This window comes from Amphiura filiformis, chromosome 5 (genome assembly GCF_039555335.1).
Source record: "Amphiura filiformis chromosome 5, Afil_fr2py, whole genome shotgun sequence".
In the NCBI taxonomy this organism is placed as follows: Eukaryota; Metazoa; Echinodermata; class Ophiuroidea; order Amphilepidida; family Amphiuridae; genus Amphiura; species Amphiura filiformis.
The window spans coordinates 34175338-34188323 of record NC_092632.1 but is presented as its reverse complement, the minus strand read 5'-3'; the positions used below and the strand labels follow the sequence as shown (position 1 = coordinate 34188323).

The following is a 12986-nucleotide window of genomic DNA, read 5'->3' as shown; positions in this document are numbered from 1 at the left end:
TTTTCTATTATGTAAATAACAAAAACTAATTATCCTGAGCAAGCAATTTCAAAACACACAAATTTGTCATCTCAGGATTGATGATGAATCCTTCCTGCATAGTGTAGTAGTAACAAATATGATGCAACTTAGCAAAAATAAAATAGTGATATTTTTATAGCGCCTTCTCAATTAGTTGAAAGCGCATTATATTTATTTCACTGCCAACAGGATATATCACACAATAAGGCTGCTGCCAACATCAATTGTATGACTACTCCTAACAAAATAAAAACTGATTTTACTAAAGAAGAGAATCAGTTTGCCTGATCCCATGTTGGCATGAAATCTGTTAATTTTGTGTGTTTCCCTCAGAATTAAGTTAAATGAAAGATAAAATCTTATAATCAATCCTCTGGTGGATGTCACAAAGCTGGATCATGTGCAAGTTACTTGTATATGAATGTCTATATTTCCCAAGAGGAAAAACATCCTGTTTTGTGTCTGTGATAAACAGAAACTTCTTTTCATGAGCGGCTTATTCTTTGCAATCAACAAAGCTGCTACAAAATTTTCCGAGTTAGATGAAGGGGCTCATATTCTAGTTGCTAGTCAGGATTCATGTAACTAAAATGATAGTACCTTGATCAACATTCATAACTTCATTAATAAATGCGAGACATGCGATTCAATCATTATTTATTTGCCAAAACGCAAACACTAAACACAGTTACTAATATTCAACAGTTAGTCAGGGAGTGAAAGCAGTTTAGGTAGAATTAATTCCTCAATCGACGATTTTTGTACCAGCGGGTGTAGAATATATTGTAGTATTGTATAACAAAAATCGACTGAAATCTACTTTGGGCAAAAAAAAAATTACAAGCCTTAGAAAATTGCACTTATTCAAACTTTGAGCAAGTTTAATTCAAGAGGTAAATAGAAAATACTTTTGCGAAGCGTGGTCGCATCGGCTATCGCGACGGCATTACGCTGCTGATACATGAGCGTCAAATTATGTATATTGCGCATACACCGTGTTCAGCTAACTCACATTTTATTATAATTATCCTTCCGCTTTTACGGTTCGCATCATTGATTGCATATTTTGCGGCGGACTGTTCATGTCTGTTTGCCAATGAAATGCGGATTATTAATTGGGATCTTCAGCATAACTGCTTTCAAGATACTTGAAGGTGTCGATTTAGTATTAGTCTAAATAATTATATTATGCACCTCGCTGCCTGCTATTAAATAGCCCACTAGGTCTAGGCCTATTATTTAAAAAAACAAGAGCACCAATGGCGCTGTGGCTCTACGCTTTTTTTGTGGGAAAGCAATTGTTCTTGGAGTCGAATGCGCAACAGGTTGGTAGCTGTATGGAAAGGTTGGGTAGGTCGGCCAATTTTTTTAAACCTTCAGTTTGAAAAAATTCCCCACAAATATTCAATACGGTCCTTGAAACTCGATGCGGGGGTCAATCTTCCTCCGCCGCATTAGTATTTTTTGCAGCATTACTATTAGTTGCAAAATCTGAAAATAATTCATTATTGTGCAAATTACTACTGAACCAGCAAGAATAATTTGTTCTGCAAAATTTTAAAATCCCTTTTTTAGTATTTTTAGTTTTCAACAACTATAGAAAGCCTTGGCAACTATTAGAATTCATCTAAATTGACCTCAGACGACCCCAAAATGACCTCCCAAAATTTTCGCTCAAAATGGTGACCTCAGATGACCCCGAAATGACCTTCCAAAATTTGACTTCAAATGTTGACTGTACCCACCAAGTTTCATGCCCATACGACAGTTTTTAGTAATTTGACCTCAGGTGACCCCTGGCTGACTCCGAAATGAGCTTCCAAAAATTTGACTCTAAATATTGACTGTACGCACCAAGTTTCATGCACATACAACAGTTTTTAGTAATTTGACCTCAGATGACCCCTGGATGTTGACTGTAGTGTACCCACCAAGTTTCATGCCCATACGACAGTTTTTGCTAATTTGACTTCAGATGACCCCTGGATGACCTCTGGTGACCGTGACCCACTAACCAATACAAACTTGTTCTGTACGACCCCACAAAATTAGGCTCCAAATGTTGGCCGTACCCACCAATGCCCATAATGACATTTTTTAGCAATTTTACCTCAGATGACCCCTGGGTGACACCGTTGATCCTGAAATGACCTTCCAAAAATTTGACTCCAAATGTTGACTGTACCCACCAAGTTTCATGCCCATATGACAGTTTTTGCTAATTTTACCTCAGATGACCCTGGATGACCTCAGGTGTCCTTGACCCACTAACCAATACAAACTTGTTCTGCCTGGGGTCAAGATGCACCCATCAAGTTCGAGGAACATGCGACCCCACAAAATTTGGCTCCAAATGTTGACTGTATCCAGTTTCATGTTCATACAACAGTTTTTAGTAATATGACCTCAGATGACCCCTGGGTGACCCCAAAATGACCTTCCCAAAATTTTGATTCCAAATGTTGACTGTACCCACCAAGTTTGATGTCCATACGACAGTTTTTAGTAATTTGACCTCAGATGACCCCTGATGACCCCAAAATGACCTTCCCAAAATTTGACTCCAAATGTTGACTGTACCCACCAAGTTTCATGCCCATACGACAGTGTTTAGTAATTTGACCTCAGATGACCCCTAGGTGACCCCGGATGACCTCAAAATGACCTTCCCAAAATTTGACTCCAAAGGTTGACTGTACCCACCTAGTTTCATGCCCATACGACAATTTTAGTATCTTCCCAAAATTTGACTTTAAATGTTGACTGTACCCACCAAGTTTCATGCCCATACAAGTTTTTAGTAATTTGACCTCAGATGACCCCTGGGTGACCCCGGATGACCTTCCCAAAATTTGACTCCAAATGTTGACTGTAACCAGTTTCATGCCCCTACAACAGTTTTTGCAAATTTGACCTCAGATGACCCCTGGATGACCTCAGGTGACCTTGACCAGCTAACCAATACAAACTTATGCTGGGGTCAAGATGCACCTAGTACCAGGGATCTATACGCCCGTCTATACGATGATTTTGTTTTTTGGGTGGATCACCGCATTTTACACATAAAATACACGTAACCCACACACAACGCAATTGAATAACAGACCGGTACTGCACAGTGCCGCTGGTTACCAGTTGTTCTCATTTATGTAATCAGCAATTGGAGCCTACAAAATCTGGTGCATTTATAGTGTACGGTACTAACATGTGATATCGGGAATTGCCACAAATTTTACGGTAACAAAATCAGTCATAGGCCTACCCAGAAAGGATAAAATTCGAATTGAGAAAATATTGTATGTGACATGGTGTACTAAAGATGCATCCACCCACCAAGTTTGAGGAACATGCTTCCCCTACTATATTATGCTACTATTGCTAGTCTGAGGTGCTCTGACGAAAACACTCCGATCGCCATGCAATCTAAGTTTTGTAGGCCAGTGGGACAACGGAATCACTACGTGAACGAGCTACTACTACAATAGTCTCTGAGAAAAGAGGCAGACACAGACAAACAAACAGATAGTGAATTAAATAGTGATGATCAGTTCAGTTGTAGCAACTACAAATTTCGAACGTTTGTCAGGGGTCAAACCCCACCATTTATATTTCCCCACACTTTTTTATCAAAATTGATCCCCACCCTTATGCAGTGTTTGTGACCAAAGCTTACAGCATTACTTATCAAATTCGGAAGACTGAACATCGTCGGGCGCTTATCGCCGTTTCATACAGTCACTTCGGGTCCATTTTAGCACTATCTGCGCCATCAATCCATTTCAGAATCCGAATTGATGCAGAATTTATCCTCATCTATCAAACACTCATGATTTTCTTATTCATCTGAAACATCTTTCAAAAGATACGACTTTAGATTGTTTACAGCATTACTTTATCAAATTCGAAGACTGAACATCGGCGCGCCGCTTCATACAGCCACTTCCGGGTCCATTTTATCATTATCTGCGCCATCAATCCATTTCAGAATTTGATGCAGAATTTATCCTCATCTATCAAACACTCATGATTTTCTTATTCATCTGATCATCTTTCGAAAAGATACGACTATACAGCATTACTTTATCAAATTCGAAGACTGAACATCGGTGCGCCGCTTCATACAGTCACTTCCGGGTCCATTTTATCATTATCTGCGCCATCAATCCATTTCAGAATCCGAATTGATGCAGAATTTATCCTCATCTATCAAACACTCGTGATTTTCTTATTCATCTGAAACATTTGCGACATATTAAATGTTGGCAAAACTGCATCACTGCAACTGCATCGAAAAGATACGACTTTAGATTGTTTATCATAAACACATGGGCAAATTGTAAAGGGCTGAGATACCTGTGAGATCCTGAATTCATGAAAACGTCAGTCTATACTCTCTACACGGCCGCTGTGGTTCGGATCGCTCCACTTCTAGTGTGAGCGAGCGGCCAAAAGCGGCTGATGTAGAGACTGAAAATTATATTCATTCATAAAACTCACGGTAGCGTCGATTCTTCTACGGGTGACGTCGTATGAATTGAAAACATCAGCAAATTAATTTTTGACATTTTCTTTCCAGATTTATGAAGAAAATATGAATGTTTTTCAACAGATCATCAAATTACTTTATTATATTTTTTTTCAATTGGTAGCGTTACCCACACGCTTTATAATTATATATTGCGCTTTTTAGAAACCCACCCTTTATTTCGCAAAAATTGTAATTTTTACAGATTTTCAGAATTCCCAACCCACGCTGTAGAAAGCGGTGCCAGACAAACAATGATAATGAATAGCCAGATGTGACCTTCGCTGTCGAGACGTTGTTTTCAGGGTTGTCAAACCCGCGATTTGGTAACCCAATTAGGTGACTTTTGAAGATTTTCCCCGGGACAATTTCCTGCCCCATAGAATGCAAAGGGTAAAAAAAAAAAATTGGGCGACTTTTCGATTATTTGACCTGCGATTCTGGCTGAATTTTTGTTTCAACCCTGGTTATTTAGCGTTAATTTAACTAAATTACTACGCCGCTGGTCTCTAAATATTTTGAAGTGTTGTCCCATGGTAACAAAACTCCCGAGAACTCAATAAACAATCTGGACAAAGGAATCATCCAATCACGTTTCTGTCCATGTGAGATCACCGCAAAAATTCATGATAAAAGGTCACTTTCCCAAAGAAAAATAGTGCAATCCGTCAATTCCGCCATGATCTCACAACTTAAATTACTCAGACCAAAATAATCTCTAGCGCATACAGGGAACCAAGCAAAACGATAGAAATGACTTGTTTCTCATGACGACTTTTGACTTTTCTCACTTCAAAATAAGTACTTTCCCCACCCCAAATTCACTTCTAAAGGAGTGCAATCGATTGCTAAATAACTAAGCAAACCTTGGAACGTAATTTCAAAGCCAAATATCATAAACAAAAGAAACCTTAGCATAAAAAGCAAGAACGCAAGTGGCCAAAATATGTAGCAAAAATACAGTCCTCACTGACTGCAATGACTCAGGCTCACCTAGCTACGCTAAGAGCCAAAAACCAAAACAACAAAAAAAACAACAAAAAAAAAACATGTCTCTCGTCCTCGGCTCTAGGCCTATAGTCCGGGTCCGGATCGTAAAATTGGTGCAGATACAAATAAACTTAAGGCTGTTTTAGCGTATAATAATCTATAATGTCTGGGAAAAAAGACAAGGGCTTAGTTATTTTTGTTGTTCTGAGAGGTAGGCCCCCGGGAGTAGGGCCCTTTTAAGTTAGGCTAGGCCTATGTGATCATAAAACCTCCCATGATGTTTGGTTCTTTTAAGTGGATCGTAGGCCCCCGGGCGTGGGCGTAGGCCTATACCTATAGGCTCTACATAGGCCTACGTGGTCCAGGGTAGCGTGTAGTACGGTGTGTCCCGATTGACCACATTTTCCCTCGTGAAGCATGAAGTGCCAAGATGGTGAAAGTCTAGGAGAAGTAGAGTAGAAAATGGATTTGTCAATCATAAGAATCTAAACGTTTTTTACTTAAATATTGTAGAAATAATCTATTAAAGCTATTATAGCCTAGGTTAAACTAAGTTCCGTCAACTTTCGCTTAGAAATCTATATAAAATAATGTTTGAGCAAGGTTGTTTTAATGATAATCCGCCATCGCTTCCCAGCAAACACAAAACGTTTTCGACATCATTCGCAAAAGGTTATAAAAAGTTGTCAGAAAACGTTTAAATGTCGGGTTATATAAAGGGTACATTAATGGTATAAAACGTTTTCATAACATTTTTTGGTAATTTACTGAACAGCAAACACAAATGTTTTACAGAAAACATTTAAATGTCGGGTTATATAAAGGGTATAAAAACGTTTTAATAACATTCCAAAAACATTTTTGAAAACTTGGTACAAATCATTCTAAACGGAATGTTATTTGGGGGTTGAAAAAATATTTTGCAAAAAATGTTTGCCCAAAATATTTACAATAACGTTTTTAAAATGTTTCCACGACCTTTATATAACCCGACATTTAAATGTTATTAAAACGTTTTGTAAAAAACATTTTAAGAACATTTCTGTGTTTACTGGGTGCAAATATTTTAACATAATGTTATTTAAGTGTTGACAAAATATTTGGCCAAAAATGTTTGCAAAAATAGTTTACAATGACATTTCGAAAACATTTGAAAAATATTGTTGTAGTGTGTTTTCATACAAAACGTTTTAAAACGATTTCATGATCTTTATATAACCCGACATTTTAATGTTATTAAAACGTTTTTACCTAAACCAAAACCCAAAATTTAACTTATTTAAAACGTTTTAAAAACGTTTTTGTGTTTGCTGGGTTGTCAGTGACTCAATTTCATGGAGCGATAACATTTCAATCAAATCTATATAATAGGGCCTAATAGGCTCCCGCGATATCACATGTGTAAAAGTGTGGGCCAGCAGGTATGCAATGACGTAGGCCTATAGTCCTATATTATTAGGCCGTCAGTTACATTATACATTAGGAAAATAAAAACACGATAAATCTATACTGCATTAGCAAAATAATTGCATAATATGCTTTTATACCAACCAGTTATAACTCATTATACTTTGATCAGCTCGTAATCGGCGGGAATTTTAACATCGCGGATTAATATCAATATATTTTATTTTGAGAATTGTCTTGTGACACCTCGCCAGAAAAATCATAAATTATTAATTCAAGTCCTATACTTGTCTACTTTCATTAACATGCACATTTTAGATCTTCCAGATGAACAAATATAACTCTTAACGTGGATCTACTTTTTCGGCGTAGTGGCAAAAGCCTAACAATTCCCGCCGATTACGAGTTGATCAAAGTATAGTAGGCCTAAACCACTCTGTTAGCAGACTAAATCATCGGACCAAATGGTTTGTAGACAGTGGCGTTGTAGTGTGCCCCCTGCCCCCGTTCGTCATGGCCGTCGGTTCATGATGTAAGGCCGTCGGTAGACGGAAGGCGTTGGTGAAAAAAACAGGGTTAACAATAGATTATTTTTTACCCAGAGTGACAGAAAAAAGGGGAGAATACCGCCTATTATCCTTTTTATTATCCTTTTATTCATTTTTTTTTTTTTGCTCTTCACTTTTTCAAACCATGCACAAATTTTTGGGTCAACAAATAACAACTTCCGTCGGCAAAAAATATTTCCGTCGGTACATTTTACAAGTTGTGCCCCCCGTGTTCAAACTCCTGGCTACGCCACTGTTTGTAGACCAAATGGTTTGTAGACCAAACGGGTTATGGGTTATTAGACCAATTGAATGAGCCCCCGGTGGTACAATTTCCGAACGGCCGCCAAAAATCGCCACTCTCCCCCTCTCGGCCTGTCAAAAATTGCTTGCCTCCCTCTCGGCCCGCCAAAAACCTTTGCCCCCGCCCCTTGCACATGCCAAATTTGTGGGATCCCAATTTGCAAACCTTATATGCTCTTGTCCCCCCCAATTTCACCGTCCTCCAGGGCTCATAATTATTGTACAGGTGTAGATAACTATTAATTTCCGTTGTAGGCTTCTTGCAATGTCTGATATAGTCTGGCCTATAGGGGCCTATATATACCAATTAGGCCTAGGTTTAATGACTATAATTAATTGGTGAACGACATCAATGTATTTTATACATCAAATGTATTACTTAGGGCCTAAATATTTATTTTTTAATATCTATTCAACAAATGGGGACATCTTAATTCATGTAGGCCTATGACCATGATGACGAACAGGTAAAGTTGCAAGAACTTCAACGCGATTAGGGCCTATCTCAAAATGGCCATTTTGTGATACGCCACTGTTTCATCCGAGCGACAGATTATTGCACAAGGTAGCGATCAATTAGACACCGACTTTGTGTGATGTGTTCGTGACGCTCTGGTTTACGCAGTATACAAGCCAACACGCTCACTTGTTATGCTGAACGCAATTACAAAACAGTAAGCGTAGACGCGTTAACCATGTTTGCGTAAATGCGGCTCAAAAGTCGGAAACGTTCGTGATTTGTGTATTTTTGCTGTAAAATAGTGATTTTCAAATGCCTGTAGATTTTTTTTTGCCCAGGGTGGATTTTGGTCGATTTTGGATATGTGATAGAATAATTGCAGCCCCGTCTACCAGTACAAAAAATGTCGATTGAGGAATTAATTCCAGCAGACAGCCTTCCCAGAGCTCTCTCTCCCTGACTAAGTGGACCTTTGCGCCATCAGCGTAAATATTAGTAACCTCCGCGCGCGCTGTTTGTGCGTCAAACAAACTGCTCATGTGCTGGCCGCCGTATTTGGATTGCGCACTACCATATTTGTTCCGATTGTGATTCGCACCTCTGTTATTGGTCGTCCTGTTTTAGCTTTTTTAGATTTTTGGAAAAGCAAAACGTAAAAATTGTTTATTTTTATGAAAACCGTGTGTTATTTTGTAAAGTGAAGAGATGAATGACGGTTATGAATGAGGTTAAAAACTTTGCATCAGTAATATGTTGGGCATTGTGAAAAAATCTAAACATTTTGCTTTGGACCTCGGAATATCCCTCGGTTCCAAAGGCAAAATGTTTAGATTTTTCTCAATGCCTTCCAAATAACCGATGCGCAGTTATTAACCTCTAAATAACAATCCATTTCACTGATCAAATTGCAATAAGCTCATTGCCAGTGACTTGATAATGACTCAGTTTTACAGGAAACACTCTACAAGATGGTGGAATCATCAATTTGTCCTGGGATATTTTTGCTTTTGCTTGAATATAGAATATCACCTAAACTGAATCTAAGACCACATTAACACTATTATCCTAAATTTTTAATTTACTGTATTCGCTATCAAATTGAGCACCAAGTGCAATGTAAGCAGGCGCAGTCACTATTCGGTCACAATCAAAACTTGTTTAGAAGCATTATTTAGTTGAATTCATTTCGACTCCATCGCTATTGAATTGCATTTTTCGCCAGTAAACAGCCAAATTAATTCATGTTTTTGTGCCTGCCTGCTGAATAAATATTAAAGTTGTTATCAAATTTCCCCGAAAACAACTCAAGTTCAATTTACTGATGGTGCAGACAGCCCCTAGAGCAAGTAAGAAAATGGTAATCCTCTGTCAAAATCAGATTCAAGGTCAAAATGAATTGCAACTTTTTCATAGCGCAAACAGGGTCTTTATTGAAATATTTATCAGTGGGACATTGTAAGACTTACGGCAATGGGATCATCAAAGTCTGGATAATCAAAGAGAGAAAATGCTACGGCACCACAGCCAACGACACCAATGAACATCAGCATACACAGCCAGATTGGATATTTACTCAGTATCGTAGCATACCTGCAATGGGTAAAAAAAAGTTGGTAATATGTTTATTATACTTTCACAGGAAATTATGTACATATCCTCTCACACTCATCCCCCCGGCAAACACACCCCCACATACACACACCCCCACACACACCCAGATTTGTGCAAGAAGATGGTGTACCATAAAATTGCAGAATAAAATACACCCTAAGGAGGTGTGTACAATTTCTACATTTCTCATTTCTACAGGTACCTGAAAACTGAGTGTTCAATAAGTCAGAATTTCAGTGATTATGTTTCTCATGTCAACATTCATTAAAAAATGAGCAAGTTATCATAATTTGTTTTTGTAAAGAATCATTGAAATGTCTATCTATAACTAACTGTAACAAATCACCCAGAGTATGAATTCACATAAATTACTTATCTCTAAATGGGTTTTAGAATTGCACCAGATGTCAACACCCATTACGCCTCCTATTTAAATTAATTAAATCTTTGGATGTAATTCAAAACAAAGTTGCATCCAATTATGACCTTTGCAAGAACACCATGGTGTTTGGCAGTTTCACTCTGATAGTGAATCTTTATCTTGTCTTTAATTTACACAATCTAATCCATAGAACGTTTAAACCAGTTCCTCTATGATTGATCTTACTTGAAGCAAGTAATTTGGTTAAATGCCCTTTCATTGAAGCATAACACATCATGTGGGAGGAATTTTCTTTCTTTAGTGAGACACAATACAATGTTTTTGGATGTAGGTCTACAATCACTGCCATCAAAGCACACATAGATCTATATTATGCAACACGATACATTTTGTAATATTGATACAACCTAGTTTCTGCGCACTGCGTCAAAACACACGCGGGGAACCTACAGTAGTTTCGATTATAACTAAAGCAAACACGAGCCTGTAATACATTTGTCTCAAGTTATCAAGATAGTGTGCAGATAATATTCTTCCTTACAGATTGTAAAGAAACTTGAGTCGTATTCAGACGGTCCAAGAATTCTCTACGATCAGTGTGCTTGAGAATTACAATTCATAAGTCAATCCCCGAGTGTGTGTCCGCACAACCTAACTGAAGTCTGGAATCCTTAAGTTTCATAATGCCTGATGATGCCAGCTCAGGAATTAATTATACTCGGAATACCCATCTACTGGTGCAACAAATTGAGCCGTATTGAATGTAATTAAACCAAGGTCATAGGTTAAGCTCAGTACTTGAAAATCGTAAAATGTATCGTTTACACGGTGGTAGCACTCGAGGATCACTTGGGGAAATCATGAAATTTCTCAAGGAAAAATTTGGGGGATAACTTAGGAATTGAAATCCTCAAGACACTACACACGGTTGAAGTTTTGCTGGAGAACCATGTTGCTTAAGAAAAAAGTGCTCCATGTGGAGATACATCTTGTGATCTCTATGATCATCTTTGCTACCCGAGACTCATACACGTCATTCTTAATCACTTCAAACAGCATCCACTTACCATAACCTTTAATGAAATTAGACCAAATCAATAGGGTTCTTATTAATTTATAATTAGTCTCATTTGAAGTTTCAATCTAATTGCCTCAAGTTTGTTATCAATATATTACAGACAGCCCTTAATGAGTTCCACTTTGCGGCAGTATGACATTAAGAGAAGAAGTGCATTCGCTTCTATACTGGGCTATTCCACTTGAAATCCATACATCCCCTACGGAAGACATGACCTTAATCTCCCACATTGGGGGTGTAGATTTCAAATGGAGTCACCCATTCAAATAACCCCATTTGAAATTCACACTCCCTGTGTTGAAGGTTAGGGTCATGTCTTCCATAGGGGGTGTATGGATTTCAAGTAGAATAGCCCAATTAGTCTCAGAGTGAATTGGATCTGCACTTGTTTTATGTCATAGGATCATTTTTTGGTACTCAAGGCATCTTTTTGCATGTCATTTAATATCAATGAAAATAAAATTCTATCCTGTAAGTCAGCACATAATTCCCATTTCTAACCAACCTCCCTATTGTGTCCATTTCTTTCAGTAGTACACTGACAGTGCGTAGCTGTATTTGATAAAGAATAATTGTCTTAGAAATTGGTAAACTAATTTGGAAGAAAAGGAAAACAAATATTTAAAAAATATATACAAAAAACAATTTTTATGGATGATTGTCATTAAGCTGATAGCATTGAACTGGCCACTATGACCCAAGACATACCTTATAACTTATTTAGCATCATTCAGGGACTTGGCTCTATACAGTGGTAGTACCCTAATCAGCTTACACATAGAATTACCATCACAGCCAGGATCACCTCCCAGAGTTTCGTTAAGGCAGACCAAGACAATTAGCAAAGAATTCCTTGCCCAGGAGAATTTTAAGATAGCTCATGTTTTCATAATTATCTGAAAGTGTTATCTTCAGTAGATAGCAGTTGTAAAGGCATTTACTCATGACAATACTTCTGTTTTAATAATAGCCTGGATGCACTATCTTCAGTAGATAGCAATGTTAGGTGAATAATTTGGTCAGTTATTCTCATAAATGTGCTATTATGAGAAGTATTATTTTCTCATAATTATACAAAAATGTACTCACAAACACACTAAAACTTGTCTCCAATTCCTCCAGCATACATCAGCATCAATTTGACCTTGAAATGAACTATATACATCTTTAGATATTTATTCTTACACCACAATCTCTTACCCTAAAGTCTACAAAAATTCATAGGTTACTGTACTTTGTCTCATGGATGAGAATATTACTGATGACGTGAGATGTACTATTTATATAAAGGTTCAGTCAGTTATCCAACACAGTGGAGTCAGAAGTATTGGTGCCATCATTCTGACATACTACCTTTGTCTGCCTGCATAACTAATCAGCAAATCCTTTGACTCAACCAAGTCTTAACACTGTAACACTTGATCTGGTGCAGACATCAACAACGTCTAAGAAGAGGAGATTCTGATGGGACGAGATTCTATACAGATAAGCCGCAATGACTTCTCAGTCACCTAGCTACCAAGTTCATCTCAAGTAAAGAATTCTGAGAAACAACACTATTCATCAGGATCTTGCTAATAAATTGTGTAATTAACTGTAAGCTTTAAGTTCATTACATTTTTTGAGTTGTCCATTGTTTGGCACTTATAATTAATAAAGCA

At 37.6% G+C, this 12986-nt stretch overlaps 1 protein-coding gene across 1 annotated transcript in view; it reads right to left on the bottom strand.

Annotated features, from left to right (window-relative positions):
- LOC140153023 (protein dispatched homolog 1-like) overlaps nucleotides 1-12986 on the bottom strand; it is a 105373-nt gene that overhangs the window by 33364 nt on the left and 59023 nt on the right. The window contains exon 3 of the mRNA XM_072175611.1: nucleotides 9721-9844. Coding sequence (XP_072031712.1) covers nucleotides 9721-9844 — 124 coding nt within the window. The remainder of the gene's footprint in view (nucleotides 1-9720; nucleotides 9845-12986) is intronic.